Source organism: Cebidichthys violaceus, unplaced genomic scaffold (assembly GCF_023349555.1).
Source record: "Cebidichthys violaceus isolate CVI_PGR_0920_01 unplaced genomic scaffold, fCebVio1.0.p SCAF_7, whole genome shotgun sequence".
Classification (NCBI taxonomy): Eukaryota; Metazoa; Chordata; class Actinopteri; order Perciformes; family Stichaeidae; genus Cebidichthys; species Cebidichthys violaceus.
The window spans coordinates 4,920,154-4,940,945 of NW_027176927.1; the positions used below are offsets into that span (position 1 = coordinate 4,920,154).

General features: G+C 43.9%; 1 protein-coding gene across 3 annotated transcripts; it reads left to right on the forward strand.

Moving 5' to 3' along the window:
* Positions 1 to 511: 511 nt before the first annotated feature.
* Positions 512 to 20,251, forward strand: chd4b (chromodomain helicase DNA binding protein 4b). 3 transcript variants are annotated; one of them, XM_068736253.1, is made up of 40 exons: positions 512 to 783; positions 1,099 to 1,309; positions 1,722 to 1,846; positions 4,091 to 4,345; positions 4,430 to 4,545; positions 4,658 to 4,757; positions 4,881 to 5,079; positions 5,188 to 5,309; positions 5,426 to 5,549; positions 5,713 to 5,885; positions 6,411 to 6,656; positions 6,916 to 7,119; positions 7,241 to 7,452; positions 7,641 to 7,772; positions 7,868 to 7,967; positions 8,182 to 8,373; positions 8,772 to 8,972; positions 9,449 to 9,586; positions 9,703 to 9,824; positions 9,919 to 10,092; positions 10,256 to 10,397; positions 10,513 to 10,762; positions 10,853 to 10,977; positions 11,079 to 11,171; positions 11,275 to 11,416; positions 12,005 to 12,174; positions 12,302 to 12,491; positions 13,082 to 13,168; positions 14,212 to 14,303; positions 14,411 to 14,544; positions 15,083 to 15,227; positions 15,337 to 15,493; positions 15,716 to 15,801; positions 15,930 to 16,191; positions 16,271 to 16,327; positions 16,544 to 16,714; positions 16,935 to 17,043; positions 17,597 to 17,729; positions 17,833 to 18,028; positions 18,987 to 20,251. In XM_068736253.1, the coding sequence occupies exons 2-40, from the start codon at positions 1,246 to 1,248 to the stop codon at positions 19,181 to 19,183; spliced, it is 5,937 nt and encodes a 1,978-aa protein (XP_068592354.1). In that variant the 5' UTR covers positions 512 to 783; positions 1,099 to 1,245; the 3' UTR covers positions 19,184 to 20,251. The 3 variants fall into 3 exon arrangements, with proteins under 3 accessions (XP_068592354.1, XP_068592356.1, XP_068592355.1); XM_068736255.1 differs by having other exon boundaries at positions 15,719 to 15,801; XM_068736254.1 differs by having other exon boundaries at positions 12,305 to 12,491.
* The last annotated feature ends 541 nt before the right edge of the window (positions 20,252 to 20,792 follow it).

Consider the following 20,792-nt stretch of genomic DNA (forward strand, 5'->3'; position numbering starts at 1 on the left):
GGTCTACCTGTGTTTGGATCACCTGAACAAAAAGTGAAGGCTCTCTGACTTCTTGGCATGCTCACTCCCAGATGAAGTGAGTATTATGGTCTGTCACCAGTGGACTTGAGTTCCCCTGGAGACCATGTGACTGGTGTTTTTTTTTTCTTCTTCTTTCTTGTCTTTTTAGGAGTTGAATATTATGGGATGTATGCTGGTACTGCTAGAGTATTATGGTCTGTCGGGGAGGGAGTGTCACCATGACAACGAGGTTGCTAAGGGGGCTGGGACTACTAGTGGAAAGGGGAAGCAGTGTGCATGCAGTGAGCCCGGTGCACGCATGTCTAGCAGTAGTGGTAGTGTGCGTGCATGCGTGCGGGTGAGTGTACGCGCGTGCGCGCGTGCGAGCGCGTGGTGGAGGGGGGTGGGGGCAGGCTGAGTATTATGGTCTGTCCGTTGCGAGGTAACTATGCAGAGTCCTGTGCGAGTGTGGGAGGGGGGGGGGATTATTATGGGATGTCTGCCCCTTTGTGTGTTTGTGAGGATGTTAGCTAAGCTCTGCCTGTGAGGTTGGGGGACGGAGCAACGTGTTCTGGGTCATTGACGGATCTGTTTTTATTTTATTCCGCTGATCATTGATTGAGCCGGGCTTAACGAATGAGCGCTAAATGACAACAACTGCCGCACAAACAGCCTGACTTGTCTTCATTCTTGCACCGAGAGAGAGAGAGAGAGAGAGAGAGAGAGAGAGAGAGAGAGAGAGAGCACACCTCGACCCGGGACTAACCCTACACACACACTACAGTAAGTTTATAATGTGTGAAGGTAGGCTTTCAAAGCTAAAACTTTTCTTCAATGTATTGTTTGAACTCGCCAATGTGAGATTTGAAGTACACACTTTAAATAATGATGAATGCCACACTTAACTTCATTCACTCCTGTGTGGACTAATACCTGCAAATCAACATCAGATAAATGTCAAAGCAAAGATAATCCAGTTATCCAACTTATTTTGAGTACGCAGGTGGTTAATTAGATCAGATGCTGTGTAAATATTAGGACATTGAGGAAAGGATTTCGTTAGCTACCGACCAATGCCATTTATTTATTTATTTCCAGCACCCACCGCCCCCTCCCTTCCTGGACACCCCCGGTCCATTCTCCAACAGTCCCACGTCATTTTCCCTCCTCCCTCGCCGACCGAGGAGCAAGGTTTAGGAGGGATTAATTCGACCAGCAAGACATAAAAATTAAAACGCTGCGAAAATGTCTGGCAGCGAGGATGAGAGGGAAGACTTTGGAGCCGCGGACGAACCCTCACTTCTTCACGGTAAGCTCGTGTTTTTTTATTCCTCGGAAGAAGGTCCATCTCTGAGCTCGCCGAAGCTAACGTTAGCTTAAGCTAGCCTGTCCGTCACTCGCCATTATCGACTAGTTAGCTAACTTCTCAAGGAAGTGTTCACAGTTTATATGTTTTTATTTCTTAACCCCTCGTATCCCGTAAATGTGCCGTGTGTCTTCTCGAGTGCGGCCGTGAACTGTCAAAGTTTCAGAGCCCGGAGAACAGACAAGTTTCAACCTGTTCTGTTGTGGCATTCAGGGTGTGTACGTGCGCGCACGGACACTCGCCATGTTCGTGCCAGTGCGCGTGTCTGTGCTCCTCTGGTCTGCTGCAGCAGAGCTACCATTCCGCGTGTCTTTTTTCCTCTCTTTTTAACGGACAGCAATGTGTTCACCCGCAGGTGAGGACGAGCTCGCGGATGCTGTGTCTGACGTAGAGGAGGCACCCAAGACGAAGAAAAAGAAGAAAGCCAAGAAGAGCAGCCGAGAGAGCAGGAGCAGCAAGAGGCAGAGACCCATCAGAGAGGTTAGTTTGACAAACTTTTCGTGTGCATTGTCAACTTGTTGACTCGGGGAACCCCCATCTTGTGTGGTTTCTTTGTCAGATTTGACCTGGTAAACAAATATGTCGATCCACAACGTGGGGTCACATCTAGGGGGTGCCCACTAAAACAATCAACAGGGGACCCCTGTGAGTCCTTTACCTCCAGTTTAGGACCTCCTCAGATTTACATGGACATGCACAAAAAGTAAAGTTTTATTGTAGCTAAATAGTTAGCTAATTCACTAATTGTTCATTTATTCACAGCAGAATGTGAAGCAAAACAGCTGTGAACAGGATGCATTAATCCTAATTTATGTGCATGTATGATGTCAATAAGTCAAGGATCATTCGTTGTCATGATGCAACACTGGGTTAACATTGCAAAAACACGTTTTTTTTTGGGTTTTTTTGCATCAAGAGTAAATTCAAACAGCAGCAACAAAACAATTATTTATTGCAGATAATATGGCAATCATCTTAAAGTGGCAATTTCAAAGATATTTATTTAAATAAATGTCACTATCTATCGACGAAGGAGGTAACACACTGGTGATTGAGTCTATGGCTCACTGAAGAAAGTATTGCAATATTTATATATATTTACAGGATTACAAACTGGGTATTCAGTTTTACTCCCGTTTCTGGGTTAGTCTTATTTCATCCGTCTTATTTTCCTTTGACTGGACATCAGCCAGGAGAGGTCTGGGTTGGGATTAAAATAAGAGAGATAAGCATTTCCTTAAAATTAGGGCTGCAACTAACCATTACTGCTATTGATGAATCTGCAGATCATTTCCTCAATTAATGGGTTTGATTCTATTTATACCTTTTTAACTAGTAAATACTACCTAATATAATGTACCAGAGCCCACAGATATTTAAACTGCTTTTTTTGTCTGATAGTACAAAAACCCAGATATTCAGATTACAATGATATGATTGATTTACTGAAGGGTTTTGATAATTTGCTAATTAGTCAATCAACAGAACATGAATCCTCAACTATTTTGATAATCAATTCAATGTTATGAGACCTTTTTAAAGGAAAGAAGCCAAACCTCTCCGGTTCCAGCTTATCAAATAAGTCTTCACTGAAAGCAAAGTAACTACATGGATGATAGCAGACCTGCATGACTTTACATGCCGACGTCCACATTCTAATAGAGTGGCATATTGATTTTGAATTGCTAACGATACACGTATTGAACCGTTCGGTACGGGGCTCACAGTTCGGTACGCATTACGAACCGAACAATACGTTTCAATAATATTAAATTGCTTTTGAAAAATAAAATATAGCTAAAATTGGTGGAGCCACTGCGCTCAAACATGGCAACCCACCCGACGTAACGTGATGTCCTTCCCTGATTCGCCACTCTCCTGTCACGTGACCGTTCCCGGATGTTCACAAACGACAACAGCATTGATTACCGATCGACTACCAGGTTAATTCAATATGAACAACTGATTACAGGTGTTGCTGACTGTGTTGTCTTTACTAGCAGCTGTTGTTCAGTTAAAGTCTGCATGTCTGCGGAGAAAGCAGCTGTACAACTATGTACAACAAGTTAACACATAAACTATAAAGGAACAAAACATGGATTGCTCTCCAGTAGAACAGAGACTTCAGACACCAGCAGAGCTACGAGTGAGAACAGAAACGACGACACCGAGGAAACGAGTGAGAGACGTGTGTTGACCACATTTATGGACCCATAACCTAGTAAACCTTTGTGTGTAAGTGTTAATATTAAAGTAAATATGAGGTGAGAGAGAGAGAGAGAGAGAGAGAGAGAGAGAGAGAGAGAGACCCGCAGCACTGTAGCTAAGTCTGAAAAATAAAACTTCTAAAACTTTCCAGGAAATGTGTCTGTTTGAGTTTATAGAGGAATATTTTAGAGAAGATCTTAAGTATCAAACACGACCTTTCATTATTAAAGACTACTTGAGAGTCTCACCAGCGAGGAGTTGGCACTTCTGCTTTTTTGCTGTACCGAAACATACCGAACCGTGGCACCACTGTATCGTATTGAACCGAACCAAGAATTATGTGAACCGTTACACCCCTAATATATATATATATATATATATATATATATATATATATATATATATATATATATATATATATATATATATATATATATATATATATATATATATATATATATATATAAAAACACCGGTGTCTTTGTGGGATTTGCAAAGTGGCTCTTTGTTTTGCAGGAGTTGCCAGTCAGCTCCCCGGAGCACCTGCTCGGAGTAGAAGCAGCAGAAAGAGATGCAGAAGAGGGAGGTGTGCGGTCAGCGAGTGAAGGAAGTGATTATGCCCCTGGGAAGAAAAAGAAGAAACGTTCTAGCAACGCCAAAGAGAAGAAGAAAGGAGGTGCGGCAGCAGAGAAGGGAGCCTCATCCAGCTCGAAGAGCAAGCGTAAAGATCCAGAACCAGAAGACGATGACGACGACGACGATGATTGCCAGGTAAAGACTCATTCAGACTCGGCTGCTGAGTGGATAATTAATTAATTCCATCAGTGCTAACATGACAAATTAACCTTCCCTCAGCCTAAAAGCTCCACCCAGCTGCTGGAGGCCTGGGGCATGAAAGACATTGACCACGTCTTTACTCAGGAAGACTACAGCGCCCTCACCAACTACAAGGCCTTCAGCCAGTTCGTCAGGTGAGGAGACCCCTTTTATATCGACAGCAGATATTATCGCCTCTACCTCGTTATTGAAGGAGCTATTTAGGTATGGAAATATAAATAACCACTGTACATTTTATCTCCTTAGGCCTTTAATTGCAGCTAAGAACCCCAAAATTGCTGTGTCCAAGATGATGACTTTAATGATGGCTAAGTGGAGAGAATTCAGCACCAACAACCCTCTTAAGGTATTGAACTCCTGAACAAGTTTCCAGGTCACATTTGTAATCAACAGCATGTTGCCTTTCCTCTTGTGTGTTCGACAGCAGAGAGCAGAGTTTCTCACTCTGTGCCGTGTCCTCTCATTGTAGGGTTCTGCCACAGCCAATGCGGCCCTGGCAGCCGCCAACGTGGCTGCAGCTGTGGAGAACATGGTGGTGGCAGGAACAGACGGAGGGCCAGAGACCGGTGCCGCCGCTTCACCCGCTCCTGCTGCTGCTCCGACACCTGCTGCACCCCCAGCAGCCCCGGCACCTCCGCTCCGCAAGGCCAAAACCAAAGAGGGGAAAGGTGAAGTACACATTGTTGTTAAGACAACGGTACGATCAAATGTAAAGATGAAAGTGGTTTGTTGTTTATGAACCTCCTGATTAAAGTTTAATCTCTGTGTCTTCTCAGGTCCCAATGCTCGCAAGAAGTCTAAGTCTGCGTCTAAGCCTCCGCTGAAGCCCAAACCTAAGAAGGTGGCTCCACTCAAGATCAAACTAGGCGGCCTCAACAGCAAGAGGAAGCGCTCTTCGGTAAGATACTTTCTTGCCACCCAGTCTTTACATTTGAGAATTAGACAATCGTTATAATCAGACGATTGATAATGTGCTTTAATATAACAAGTTATTTCTCTCTTTTTCTCCGTCAGAGTGATGAAGATGAACCCGATGTCGACAGTGACTTTGACGACGGGAGTTTCTCTGTGTCAGATGGCTCCAACCGCAGCAGCCGTCCAAAGAAGAAACCCAAGAGTGCGAAGAAAAAGAAGAAAGGTTGGCAATGGAAATATTCCTTTAATAAGAAGTTGGTTCTGTTACATGTGCATCAGTAATGGACAGATTTCAGAACAGACAGCAGATAAATGGAGGAGGTTTTGAAGGCCGTTACACCTAATATGTCCAGGTATCTAAATGTTCTGTTGGTGTCCTCTCTCAGTGGAAACGGAGGATGGCGATGGCTACGAGACAGACCACCAGGACTACTGTGAGGTGTGCCAGCAGGGAGGAGAGATCATTTTGTGTGACACCTGTCCACGAGCTTATCACATGGTCTGTCTGGACCCTGACATGGAAAAGGCCCCCGAGGGCAAGTGGAGCTGCCCACACTGTGTGAGTATCTCTCAGAGCTGGTCAGAGAAGTCCACTGGGTCCTATGTCAGAGTCCTTGAGTAAGAAACAGCAAAGCAAAAAAAGACACCTGTCTGTAAGATATTGTTGTGTGGAAGTGTCTTACTGGAAAGTTGACAGAAGGGGGTTGGTATTTGGGACATTGACTTTTTAAATGTTTTTTTAAAATATCTTTTTGTGTTCTCCATTTTTCTTTGTCCTCTGCTGCCCCCCACCCTCCCCCCCACCCTCTTGCTCATGTTCCCATCTATCCTCTCCTATTTCCCACCACATGTCTCACCCCCCATCCCCCATTTCCTCCTCTTGTCCCTCCCCTCCCTCCCCCCACCACTGTGGCTCCACATGCTCGCAATGCACATACACCACCCCACCCCCGGCGCTCTTGAAAATCACCCCACACCCCTCCCTTGTTTCCTTTCACTCCGTTCCGCATACCTTCCCTGCCTGTCTGCCCCCCCTCCCCCTCATCCTCACACCACCTCCCTCTGTCTGCAATTCTGCCACCAGGAGAAGGAGGGGATCCAGTGGGAGGCCAGGGATGAGCTCTCTGAGGCCGAAGGGGAGGATGAAGAAGACAGGAGGGACGAAGGGGTGGAGGAGGAAGACGACCATCACATTGAGTTCTGCCGGGTGTGCAAGGACGGAGGGGAGCTGCTTTGCTGTGACACCTGCCCCTCCTCCTACCACATCCACTGCCTCAACCCTCCTCTCCCTGAAATTCCCAATGGAGAATGGATCTGCCCCCGCTGCAAGGTGAGCACTGTGCGCTGGCGCATGCGAGTCGGTGCGTGCGTGCGCTGACGTAGGAGTGTATGCGGATGTAGATTCCATCTTGTGCACGCCTACAGTATTTTAGTTAAACCAAAGCAGCTTTTGTTTTGCTGATATCTCATGTCCAAAAACTTGACCATTCCTGTTATTTTTCAAAACCAGAATTTCTGATCAGTGCTTCTGTTCATTGACAAGCGTCATATCCTAAATTATTTCCCTCCCCTTTCTTACTTCCTGACAGTGTCCACACATGAAGGGCAAAGTCCAGAAGGTAATAACATGGAAGTGGGGGGATCCGCCGTCCCCCACGCCCGTCCCTCGTCCTGCTGATCTCCCTGCTGATGCTTCTGATCCCCCGCCGCTGGCAGGCCGCAGGGAGAGGGAGTTCTTTGTCAAATGGTGCAACATGTCTTACTGGCACTGCTCCTGGGTGCTGGAGCTACAGGTAGCACACTCTCTGAAAACTGTATCCACTTGTAGTTGACAATGTGTATTTTTCTCTGCAAGCACAAGATCAGACAAACGCAAACCCAACGCTCCCCTTTCTCTGCCTCCCTGTCGACCAGTTGGAGCTCAACTGCCAGGTGATGTTCCGCAACTACCAGAGGAAGACCGACATGGACGAACCGCCGCCTGTGGATTTTGGAGGTGAGGGTGATGAAAACAAAAGCACCAAGAGGAAGAACAAGGATCCTCTCTTTATCCACATGGAGGAGGAGTTTTACCGCTATGGAGTCAAGATGGAGTGGCTAATGATCCACCGTATCCTCAACCACACGTAAGACACATAAATAATCTCATATGAAACACAGATTTCCCCTATAAAAAGAAGTACAGTGAATGTAGTTTGCTCTGAAGGTGTGGAGCCATCAGACTGAATTTTAGTCATACACACCTGAAGAGCAAAGGGTAATAGTACTTTATCATAACTCCATCTTTCTTGTGTGTTTCCTCTTTTCATGTTAGTGTTGATAAAAAGAACAACATTCATTACTTGATCAAATGGAGAGATCTGGCCTATGACCAGTCAACCTGGGAGAGCGAAGACATGGACATCCCAGAGTTCGACACCTACAAACAGACATACTGGAATCACAGGTATACAGAGACTTACAAACATGTTGGATGATTCTTCTCGACATGAATGCAGTTGAAAATATGTTTTTTTTTTTATCTCTGTGATTCTCCTTAAGAGAGTTGATGATGGGTGATGAGGGCAGACCTGTTAAGAAGCTGAAGAAGACGGTCAAAGTCAAGAAGGCAGAGCGTCCACCTGCTAATCCAGTTATAGATGTAAGTATTATGAAACCTTGAAGCAAAGAAAACAAACTCTCCAAACACAGCGTTGGTTATTGTGAAACTGATCCTGCTATATGAAATCTTTTCATTGGACTAATGAATTATTAATTATAAAATGAAGCGTCACTGTTGAGGGTATTCCCTTGGCAGAATATAATCAGCTTGAATCAGAACAGATGTGGATTTATTATTTGTTTCTTCCTTCCAGCCCACCATCAAGTTCGATCGGCAGCCTGACTACCTGGACAGCACTGGAGGCACCCTGCATCCCTACCAGCTGGAGGGGCTGAACTGGCTGAGGTTTTCTTGGGCTCAGGCCACAGACACAATCCTGGCTGATGAGATGGGTTTAGGAAAGACCGTACAGACTGCTGTCTTCCTCTACTCATTGTACAAGGAGGTAATATCTGTGTATATGATTGTCTTACAAGCAGTTTTTGTGTCAACCTGTTCTGATGCTATTTCCAGCATCTGAACTGGCTGCGTCCAGTCTGCCCTCCCCTGTCAATCAATGTTAGTGGGAGGGGTTTCAGACATGTGACACACAGTAACTCTGTCCATTAAAGGGGGTAAGCTCTAAGTAAGGAACTCTATCCTAAAGGCAGGGCAAGACAAATATAGTTGTTCACATATCTTGTTGTTTAGCGGATAAACTGTGTGTGTGTGTGTGTGTGTGTGTGTGTGTGTGTGTGTGTGTGTGAGAGAGAGTGAGAGAGAGAGAGAGAGAGAGAGAGAGAGAGAGAGAGAGAATAAGTCTATTCTTTACGTGTTAACGTTGACTTTGTCTTCCTGGTACAGGGTCACTCCAAAGGTCCCTTCCTGGTTAGTGCTCCCCTGTCCACCATCATTAACTGGGAGAGAGAGTTTGAGATGTGGGCCCCTGACATGTACGTGGTGACCTACGTAGGGGACAAAGACAGCAGGGCTGTCATCAGGGAGAACGAGTTCTCCTTCGAGGGAAACGCCATCCGAGGCGGGAAAAAAGCATCCAAGATGAAGGTAAGGAAGACAGTAGAAACGTGATGGAATCAAATGAAAATATTGTAGCAGCATTTTTTTCAGCTGTGCTGCTTTGGTTGTGTCTGGTTGCTTTGATACAGATTATCTGCAGAAGTAAAAATGTCAGCACAAGGTAAAGTACTTGTTCTGGTTGAAGTGAAGGCAGAAGTACGTAGGGAGAGAGGACAGACACATTCGTTTCTCCTCCACGCCACTGTTGTTCAGCACTTGTAGCTTACATTGTGATTGGACGGCTGCGTATAAAATGACAGCGTTTTACCCACAGTTCAACATGTTTCAACTCTTGGCGACCATAAATACAACCAAAACGTTCAGCGCAGAAGAGACTGTCAGCGCCTCTTCATGCTGCTAGCTGTTGTAGCATAGTGTAAATATGCGGCACTCCCTTTGCAAAGAACTTAAAAAATTTTTTTTTCTAAAAAACTAATGTTCCCCCCTCTGTCTGTGCTTTACAGAAAGATTCAACAGTCAAGTTCCATGTCCTGCTGACATCCTATGAGTTGATCACCATTGACCAGGCTGTGCTGGGCTCCATTGAATGGGCCTGTCTGGTGGTGGACGAGGCTCACAGGCTCAAAAACAACCAGTCCAAGGTAATAACTTAGAGTACTTAAAGTGTTTATCCTGCGTTTAAGATGTAATTCTGATTATTTATTGTTTGCTCAATGCTTAAAATATCATGTTTTTTTTTCTCCCTGCCGCTTGTTAGTTCTTCCGTATTTTGAACAACTATCCGCTGCAACACAAGCTGCTGCTTACTGGCACTCCTCTCCAGAACAACCTGGAGGAGCTCTTCCATTTGCTGAACTTCCTGACGCCAGTGAGATTCAAGTGAGTAGCCCCACATGTCAGACACAAGGAGGACACCCCACCCCCCATCCTATATTTATATTTATGTATTTGTATTCTCTTTCTCTCTGTGCAGCAACCTGGAAGGGTTCCTGGAGGAGTTTGCAGACATTGCCAAAGAGGACCAGATCAAGAAGCTCCATGACATGCTGGGACCACACATGCTCAGGAGGCTGAAGGCCGATGTTTTCAAACACATGCCTTCAAAGACTGAGCTCATTGTTAGAGTGGAGCTGAGCCCCATGCAGAAGTACGTTATAGAAAGATCTGTAGCATTATATTTTAATTCTATCATTACTACTTTCTGGTTCGTGTAGTGTATAAAGAGTGAATAATATATTTTCCTTAGTCTAATCTCTGAATTCTGTTTTCTCATTATCTTTTTCAACCTTTTGTCTTTGTTGTAAAAAAAGGAAATACTATAAGTTCATCCTAACGCGTAACTTTGATGCCCTGAACACTCGTGGAGGAGGAAACCAAGTGTCTCTGCTCAACGTGGTGATGGACCTGAAGAAGTGCTGCAATCACCCCTACCTCTTTCCTGCAGCTGCCACAGTACGACGTTCAAGTTGTCTGGGAACAAACTTTTTCTTTTGGGGGGTGATCCATGTCTAAAGTATTGAAACATGTTTACTGCTCTGTTTATTTAAATGTCTTTCTCTGACCGTAGGAGGCACCAAAACTTCCAAATGGCATGTATGAGGGCAATGCTCTGACCAAGTCTTCAGGAAAACTGACGCTGCTCCAGAAGATGATGAGGAAGCTGAAAAACGGAGGCCACAGGGTTTTGGTCTTCTCTCAGATGACTAAAATGCTGGACCTGCTGGAGGACTTCCTGGAGAACGAGGGATACAAATATGAGAGAATCGATGGAGGAGTCACCGGCAGCTTGAGACAGGAGGCCATCGACCGCTTTAATGGTGCATGCACTGTTTGTATTACCTAAAAACAGCTGCTCTGGTCTGCTATCAGTGTTCTAATCTTTCTTTTTCTGTTGTTCACTCCAACAGCTCCTGGTGCTCCCCAGTTTGCGTTCCTCCTCTCTACCAGAGCTGGTGGTTTGGGCATTAATCTGGCTTCTGCCGACACCGTCGTCATCTACGACTCTGACTGGAACCCCCACAATGACATCCAGGTATGCAAACCCTGATTGTAACCTCACAGCCACGTCAGGGTGATTGTTTGTTTGGATGATAGGTGATTAAGCTGTTTGTTTCATGTGTGTGTGCTTCGTAGGCGTTCAGCAGAGCTCACCGTATTGGCCAGAACAGGAAAGTGATGATTTATCGCTTCGTTACCAAAGCCTCTGTGGAGGAGAGGATCACGCAGGTCTGTGAAAAGGAGCACAACTAGAACATTTAAATTGCGTTGCCTATGTCAGGATTCTGTTAACACCTGCTCACCACTTGTTTGTCCTCCATTCCTCCACCAGGTGGCAAAGAAGAAGATGATGCTCACTCACCTGGTGGTGCGACCCGGTCTCGGCTCCAAGACGGGCTCCATGTCCAAGCAGGAGCTCGACGACATCCTCAAGTTTGGAACTGAAGAGTTGTTTAAGGATGAACTTGGAGAGGGTGAGTGGACTTTAACCCACTGATAGATTTAAGATCCAGTATGAGTTCTGTCAACCATTTACTTTTATGTTCATCTATGTTTTGTGTTGAAATTGCAACATTAGATTTCTCACACTTCAAAAGGGTAACCAGAGTGTTGTGAAAACAAGACGTGCTACAACTTGTTTGTCCTGAGAACATCAGAGGTCTGTCGTCAATCAGATTAAGGCTCATTGTAATTGTTGTTGGCTAAATTATGTTAAATCAAATGTTGAGCCTTTGCTTATTTAACACTATTCTGATCCTTCTACCTGGCGTAGAAGGATCAAAATGGTGTCAAATATCATTTGTAATATATTATCCATAACTTGCCACAAGACGGCATGTTATAAGATAACAAGCAGGTGCAGTGAGAGCCTCTTTAATTTAAAATAAAGGCAGATGCAATCTTTGTGAGAGTAAAGAACAATATTTAGTATTTACATGTTCTTTTTTCTGACTGAAGTGGAAAGATCACCAGTGGGGTGCCAGTCTGACCCTCCAGATGTTACAGGGAGTAAATGTACTTTCTGCTTTCTTCCTCTTTTGTTTGACTCATCCTGCTTCCAGGAGACAACAAGGAGGACGACAGCAGTGTGATCCACTACGATGACCACGCAGTCGACGGTTTGCTAGACAGGAACCGGGATGCTACAGATGAGACTGAGCTCCAGAGCATGAACGAATACCTCAGCTCCTTTAAAGTGGCCCAGTATGTGGTCAAAGATGAAGAAGATGAGGTACTTTTTGACAGCTAGGGGAATTTATTAGTTGTAAAAATGTCTTGAATTATAAGTCTTCACTACAGAAATCCACTTGCATTTGAGTCTTTCCGATCAATATTAATTACTTTTTGCTCTCTGTGAGGAGGAGGAGGTGGAAAGAGAGGTGATCAAGCAGGAGGAAAGTGTTGATCCTGACTACTGGGAGAAGCTGCTGCGTCACCACTACGAGCAGCAGCAAGAAGACCTTGCTCGTAATTTAGGCAAAGGCAAAAGAACTCGAAAGCCAGTCAACTACAATGACGGCTCCCAGGAGGACCGAGGTATAAGACAGGGTACTGAACAATATATAACTCACTCTCTTTTTGTGTGTGTGTGTGCGTGCTGCTGGTGGTGTTTGTGTGGTGTTGTTGGTAGGAGACTGAGTGACTGCATGGCATGAAGTCTTATGTTGTTAGTATTATTAGATTTGGTATAGAAACATGTTAGTTGTGTGTTATTTAGAAATTGATTGTTTCTTTCTTCTCAAACCAAGCATGTTTAAAACTGTTTATTTTAATCCAGGGGATGCTGTCATTAAGAAGCATTATTAAGTTCTCAACTAACTTAATAATAATAATAATAATACTAAATAGGGGAACTTCTCGGTGCAGACTTTTTTTTTGTAAACTAAATACTGGATTACAAGGACAGCAGAGGACTTAATACAACAAACCCATGAAAAGACATTTACTAAATAATGTATTCATAGAAACTGAGCAGCAGTAGCTCCCCCTCCTGGCTAAAAGCCTGGTTGACAGTAACTAAATGGGGCTCTGGCTCCTCGAGGAGTTTGGACGTTCTTTATCTCAACTATGAATTAGATTCAGTTTGGTCCTGTTTCTATTTTGTCCCTCTTCAACATTCCCATCTGTGCTCCCTTTAGACTGGCAGGAGGATCAGTCGGATAACCAGTCTGATTACTCGGTGGCCTCGGAGGAGGGCGACGAGGACTTTGATGAACGGGCTGAAGGTAAGGCTCAGTGTTTCGATCACTGCTGCTACGAGCAGAGGTGTGTGTGTGTGTGTGTGTGTGTGTGTGTGTGTGTGTGTGTGTGTGTGTGTGTGTGTGTGTGTGTGTGTGTGTGTGTGTGTGTGTGTGTGTGTGTGTGTGTGCTTTTGAGCCACCACTGTTAACTACTTATGTGAAGATACAGATGTTCCACTTAAGTTGTTTTAAGGCCAGTCATTGCTGGAGACATGGAGGTAGCCCTTCCTGTTCGAGCCCCAGTTCTTTCTCCCACTAACATCCTTCAAACCACCTCTACAGATGTTCATTCAGATTCAGACGACAGCTATGATATCCTCATTGACAACCTCTACAACAACTCACAAAGCACCACTTGCTGCTGCATCATCTGCATTGAGCGTAGAGAGGCAAGAAAAGACAGAAAGAAAAAGGAAAGGGAAGGAAAAAAGGAAAGGAATGGGGAAAGAAAATTATAATCAACGGTTTCTCGGCCTGCTGAAATGTCTACCTGCACTTTAAAGAGATTGTTGTTGTTCATATTAACTGTTAATTAAGTTGTCTTAAAATGCACTTGCAACAGGGTTTGTTTAAAAAAGGCACTGTCAGTATTTCAGATTAAGTTGTTCCTTTGTATTTATTCAGTTTCTTCAAGTTGATTAATTTCATTTTGGCCATTAATTTATAAGCACAGAAAGATGTACATGTTTTCAGTTGATTGTATTTATGTTTTATTTAATTATGGCTCTGTTACTTCAATTGCATTAAATGAAGTATAACACCACAATGCTCTCAGTTGTAAATGTTCTGAAAGCTTTACGCTTCAAGAAGAAGCGTTAAATGTTGAAGTGCTGAGAGATGAGGAGGGACAGCTTCAGCAGGATCACAGTGAGTCGTGATGAGCCGTAAGTGGAGCATCTTCACAGAGCAACTTTAGGATGTTAAGAACGCACACGATGATACTTCAAAATGTCTGATTTTTATTAATTTTCATGAGCTCAGTGAAATGTTATTGACTGGAATGTCTACTTTGTGTCATGTTGCTTTAGCAAATGCCCGCAGACCAAGCCGCAAAGGGCTGAGGAACGATCGGGACAAACCTCTGCCTCCGCTGTTGGCCAGAGTGGGCGGGAATATCGAGGTGAGTTCCTGCAGATGTAAAAATCAGCACAAAAAGAAAAATTATGATAAATGCCTTTAAAGTGACTTTACATTTGTAAACATCCTGACCTCTTTATTACCTGTCAGGTTTTGGGCTTCAATGCACGCCAGAGGAAGGCTTTCCTAAATGCAGTGATGCGTTATGGGATGCCTCCCCAGGATGCTTTCACCAACCAGTGGCTCGTCAGGGACCTCCGGGGGAAGTCTGAGAAAGAGTTCAAGTGAGTCTCTATGTGATGTTTTTGTACTTGTATATGGTTTGGGTTGACTATCAAACCTCACAACTTGAATTTAATCTGTAATAAAAACTGTCAAGTGCTGAAAGTTAGCATCAAATGCCAGGTCAGATTTGTGAGTTCCTGATTTAATTAACAATTTTGCCTGTTTAAACCATTTTATTTAGGTGGGACTTATGTTGAGACAACATTTAAAAATTGTGGCTGTTTTAAAAAGTTTAAAGATTAATAATAAAAAATGTCCACATAGTACAGAAAAAATAAGAATTTCAATAATAAAATGGAAACCTTTCAAACAATACGCAGCCTTAAGTAGTGTTACAGCTTACTTGGCTGGGTTGTTTGCATTCGAAGCCACTTAAAGCTTTTAGCAGTCATGAATCTGGTATATGTCATTTTGTTTAATTTTCAATATGTTTCCTTGGTGCATTTCTGTGAAATGTGCATCTCGAGGAGATTTTGATAACTTCCAAATGTATTCACCGCGCCATCCGTCCACCTTCTTCTTCATAAATCTTCTCAGGGCCTATGTGTCTTTGTTCATGCGTCATCTTTGTGAGCCGGGTGCAGACGGAGCCGAGACCTTTGCAGACGGCGTCCCACGTGAGGGTCTGTCGAGGCAACATGTGCTCACCCGCATTGGTGTGATGTCACTTATAAGGAAAAAGGTATGGTTTACCCGTTGGGAAAAGAAACCCTACAAAATATGTTTAGACAGTTAAAGCATTTAAACACTGATTGAGTGGCGGGCTGACGGATTCACGTGTTGATGAACAGGTGCAGGAGTTTGAGCATGTGAACGGTCAGTGGTCGATGCCCTGGATGGCCGAGCTGGAGGAGAACAAGAGGGCTGCAGCTTTGGCTGCAGGTGAAGACCCAAAGACCCCTTCTACTGGGACGCCTGCAGACACACAGCCCAACACTCCTGTCCCAGGTACACACACACACACTTCACACTTAGTTCTTAGTAAGTCAAATTCCATAAGATTATTTACAACATAGAAATGATCACTGTAGACAGGTTATTTCATTTCAGCGTCTGGCATCATAATACTCTAGTTATGTAATTTATTTTTAGTGACCGCTACTACAGAAACAGGATAAAATGCACTCTTTACATGTCCGTGGTTGACCTGTGTTTTGTGTTTCTTGTCAGAAGATTTGTCTAAACCAGAGGACAAGGAAGACATGAAGAAGGAGGGTGACGATGGCAAAGGAGCCAAAAAGACAGATGATCCAGAAGTAAATGCTGCTTTTATATCCACATCATGCATTTATGTTTTCAGTACAGTTTAATACGTTATGTGCAGCAATGTTGTACTTGAATTTGCAGATTTGATCTAATTTGAAGCTGACTACCTCTCCCCTAGATTATCGAAATCCCAGATGAGTCTGAAAAATCCCCCGTCCTTGAAAAGAAAGAAGAGGTAGTCGACTCTGCTGTAGTTAAGGAGGAGAAAGAGAAGGAGACAGGAAAAGGAGACGACGAAGGCAAGGACAAGGAGGCGGATGATGCAAGCAAGGAGAAGGAAGAGAAGGACAAGACTTCGGAGACGGAGAAGGACACTCCTGCTGAGGTCAAGGGAGAAGTTTTGGAGAGCAAGATGGATCCAGAGGAGGACAAGTCGAAAGGTGAGGCAACTGTTTTCCATTGTGTCTTGTTTCCTTATTTCCCTTTCCTACCTTTCTAACTGTGCTTCTCTTGTTTCAGCTGAGGAAGGAAAAGATGAGAAGATGGACACCAGTTCGCCTGCAGAGGAGAAGAAAGGTACATAATAAAACACACGCATACACTGCAAGTACATTAAATTATACACTTTGTTAAATGTGGAAAAACTTTTGAGTCAGATGTAGAGATCCTCAAAGTATCTTTAGGGGAAAGCTAAATGAACATTTCAACAATCACATTGGTATCATAACTTAATTTCACTCGTGTAGAGCTTTAAACTGTGGTGCTTAATGACATGTTTCTGTTTTCTCACAGAGCAAAAAGAGGAGAAGGACGCTGTAAAAACAGACGAGTCTGGCAAACTGCAGAACGGAGAGAACGCCAAAGAAGGAGCAACAGCTGCACCGGTGGTTAACGTCAGCGAAGAGAAGAAAAAAGCCACCAAGCAGAGGTTCATGTTCAACATCGCTGACGGAGGATTCACAGGTGGACACACACACACACACACACACACACACACACACACACACACACACACACACACACACACACACACACACACACACACACACACACACACACACACACACACACACACACACACACACACACACACACACACACACACACACACACACACACACTTTTTTCTCTCTCTTTTTTCTCTTTTTAGTTTGTCTTTTGACCTTTCTGCCCTCCTTTTCAGAGCTTCACTCTCTGTGGCAGAATGAAGAGCGGGCGGCCACAGTCACCAAGAAGACCTTTGAGATTTGGCACCGTCGCCATGACTACTGGCTGCTGGCTGGAATCATACAGTATCCTTTCAAGTGAACAATTCATTGGTAAAGTCGCACAGTGTGTGTGATCGCTGTCTTCTGAAAACCTGAGACGTCACATGGTGGAAATTTAAGATATGTTCTCAGGAGCATTATTAAGTGTGCTGACTAATTTTTTTCCGTCTTACATGTTATGTAAATATTAATGGCTTGGAAGTGTGTGCTTCTGTAAACATTTGCAGAAATTTGAAGCTGCCTGTACGAAGCACACCAACGCCATGCTGCATTCTCAGACCCTTGTTTTGTCTTTTATGGTTTTCTGTTATGTGATCGAGGTGTTTGTGTGGATTCAGAATTATTTAGGGGTCTATTGATCCATTCAAAGGATACCAGAGCAAGTTGCAGTGAGGGACCGTCTCAAATGAAGAGAAGTTAACCTAAGGTTTACATTAACAGCTCCACTTAATGATGCCCCATTGTGTAAAGTTATCCATGCAAAATGATAAAGCATTTAGAGAAAATAAATTGGCGTACATTATTATGACCCTCACAAGACGGTAATGTTGTTACTCTTGACCACGGTGTCTCTCAGACACGGCTACGCTCGGTGGCAAGATGTGCAGAACGATGTGAGGTTTGCCATCCTCAATGAGCCCTTCAAAGGGGAGATGAGCAGAGGAAACTTCCTGGAGATCAAGAACAAGTTTCTGGCCCGCAGGTTCAAGGTAAACTGAGCACGCTCACTAGTATCACATGTTTCCCTTCTGTCTGTCTGTGTTTTCTCTTATATCTCACTGGGCTTGTTGTCTTTCTTTGTTCCCTGTGTAGTTACTGGAGCAGGCGTTGGTGATTGAGGAGCAGTTGCGTAGGGCGGCTTACTTGAACATGACAGAGGACCCAGCCCACCCCTCCATGGCCCTCAACACTCGCTTTAGTGAGGTGGAGTGCCTCGCAGAGTCCCACCAGCACCTCAGCAAGGAGTCAATGTCTGGAAACAAACCGGCCAACGCAGTCCTGCATAAAGGTAAAACATTCAATTGTACTGTATCGTATTCTGTACTGTCATCTCACAATAGTATTCCTTTAGCTTGAATCACAAGAGTCTATTGGGTGAAAGGAGACCGTTTTTTTACTGTAAGAAGCTCCTGAATAAGAGGAGCTTGTGTTTGTGTGTGAGAGAATTAAATGTCGGCCGTCATTGTCGTGGCATCAGGAGTACGGAAAAGGAAGCAATTATGTAAACACAAATATTTATATCTCTAATTAGAGCTGCTTAGGTTACTAGTGACAGGTGCAGCACTGTAGGCAGCTTCCACATTTGAACAGAGACATCTTTTCATTACCTCTTCAGGAAATAATCACTACAAGTCACCTCCTCTGATGTTGAATAGACCATCACTCGCACAATACAAGGGTTTGGTTTTCCCGCTGCAACAAATGATTATTTTCATCATCGGTTAATCTGCTGATTGTTTTTTCTCAATAATATTTGAACCTATAAAATGCCCATCATATTATCCCAGAGTATAAGGTGACGTCTTTAAGTGTTTAGTTTTGTACAAGTGACAAAATGGGGGGGGGGGGGGGAGCAGCAAGTCCTCATTTTTGAGAAGCGGTCTTGAAAAATGACTTTAACGATGAATCAACTGTCAAAACAAGTTGCTGATTTTAAAAACTCCTCAACAAAATAATACCAACAGTAGAGAAGGAGAGATGTTTGGCTGTAGTGAGTGTAAGAACAATGACAAAGTGTTAGAAGTTGTATGAAGTACAACTTTGTGCACCTTTGTTTGTTAGCCTGCTAGGCACATTAGCTCCCACAGTTGTTTAAAGCCCTATCCACGCTATATTTTGTAAATTTTGCGAGGCGAAATCCATTTTAATGGTAAAATATGGGTATTTTGAATCACCGGACACAAAACAATCCTTCATTTAGATTACCGTGGTGGCGTTCATAGGTCATATGCGTGTTGTGTTCACAGTTCTCAAACAGCTCGAGGAACTGCTGAGCGACATGAAGGCTGACGTGACGCGTCTCCCGGCCACCATCGCCAGGATACCCCCTGTCGCCGTGCGGCTGCAAATGTCCGAGAGGAACATCCTCAGCCGACTGGCCAGCCGGGGCCCCGACGTCTCCGCTCAGAACCAGACCTCACAGCAGATGCAGGTGCCGCGCTGACCAATCACAACCTCGCTCATTTCCCTCTCACTGACTCAGGCTAGTCGCCCTCACCTCACCGCCATGTAGCAGACGTCCTCCCTCTCAAACCGCCATGTACAGCACAGCCAGGTTAGTCCTCCTCCTTCTGCACCCACAACCCATTTCTGGACTCAGAGGAGCATCAGCTATGCTGCTGGACTTTTGATTTGAGAAGACTGGAACTGCAGATGCGAGATGGTCGCGAATGGAAACAAGTCTTTCTCAACCACTGGGATTCAGATGCAACTCCCGTAAACCTGAGCACTGTCGTCGTGACTGGACTGTGGGCAGCTCCACTGACCGGTCCTGTTCTGTCTTTACAACAGGGTCAAACATGTGTATGTAACTGTATGTAACATGAAGAAGCTAGACGGGAGGAAAAGCAGCATGCTCGGAGTATACAGGTGCTTTGTAGTCATTTTTGAATTATTGAAGAAGTCAAGGGATTTTATTGTGCCCAATTTCGCCTTTAGAAAATTGTGATTTGTTTTTAAGTTTTAATGTCTTCACGTGTGTGTGTGTGTGTGTGTGTGTGTGTGTGTGTGTGTGTGTGTGTGTGTGTGTGTGTGTGTGTGTGTGTGTGTGTGTGTGTGTGTGTGTTTCCTGTATGTATGTATGTATAAAACAGGGCATAATAATGTGCACCTCTACTGCAGAATGCCCCCGACGCTGAGAGACTGTTACTGTTATTTTTCTATCAGTCACTCAGTTTTGGTTACCTCTTCCTGTGTCTTTAACCTCCATCCAAAACTTCCACCCCCCTCGTCAGGTGACCCAATCCAGGATCAGTTCTCTGTGCTCAAGCCCCGACCAGCACCTCGACATTCCTAACTGCACCACAGATTTGCTCCCTGGAAACTCTCCCGAAATATGGGCATGCAATAGCTACACAGCTTTTAGGTACATGGGATGGTTTTGAGAACGATTAATTTAATTTCTTACTGTATATTATGTTGTTTTACATTATTGAATATTATTATGGTTACCACCTTGTTGTTTCTATCATTGCCGTTTGTTTTTATGAACTACAATAAAAAGTCAACCGTTTTTCAAGGTTTTTGTCAATTTTTTAGGAATTGTTCCCTTCAGAATGAATTGTATTTATTTAGTGTAATCATCAGTTCAAAATCTCAATTTGTTCAACACTTTACGACACAATAACGTCAAAGCTAACTTCTATCCAATCATCTGCAACTTTATTTTGTCTTAAGTTAAAATTAGCAAATGTTAGCATGCTAACATGACAGAAAGGTTTCTCAATAAGCTGGCTTGAGCTGCGCTTTGGTTTTGGAGAGGCCGTCTAAGACATTGGTCCCTACTCTCCCATTCAACTGGAGAAAGCTGATATGATCCACCATTCATTGACCCCTGCATTTGTTTCTGTTTACACTAAAGTATTTTTTTGTTTAGTTTATCAACTTAATTCTCTTGATGCCGATACCAGTTTAGGAAAGTGCAACTGTTGAAATAAAACAGAAGAGTAGTGTACAGAGCATGACCTACTTTGCATGCAAACCTTGAAAGATGTGGTGGAATTTACATGGAGGCAAATGTTTTTTTTGCAGGAGACATGGAAAAGCAGGAGAGC

What these genes read in the sequence shown, in the direction of transcription:
- chd4b (XM_068736253.1), top strand. Translation starts at nt 1,246, where the DNA reads ATGTCTGGCAGCGAGGATGAGAGGGAAGACTTTGGAGCCGCGGACGAA. An exon ending in CAAAACCAAAGAGGGGAAAG is followed by an intron (nt 5,080 to 5,187) that starts GTGAAGTACACA and finishes GTGTCTTCTCAG; the next exon opens with GTCCCAATGCTCGCAAGAAG. An exon ending in CAGACATACTGGAATCACAG is followed by an intron (nt 7,773 to 7,867) that starts GTATACAGAGAC and finishes ATTCTCCTTAAG; the next exon opens with AGAGTTGATGATGGGTGATG.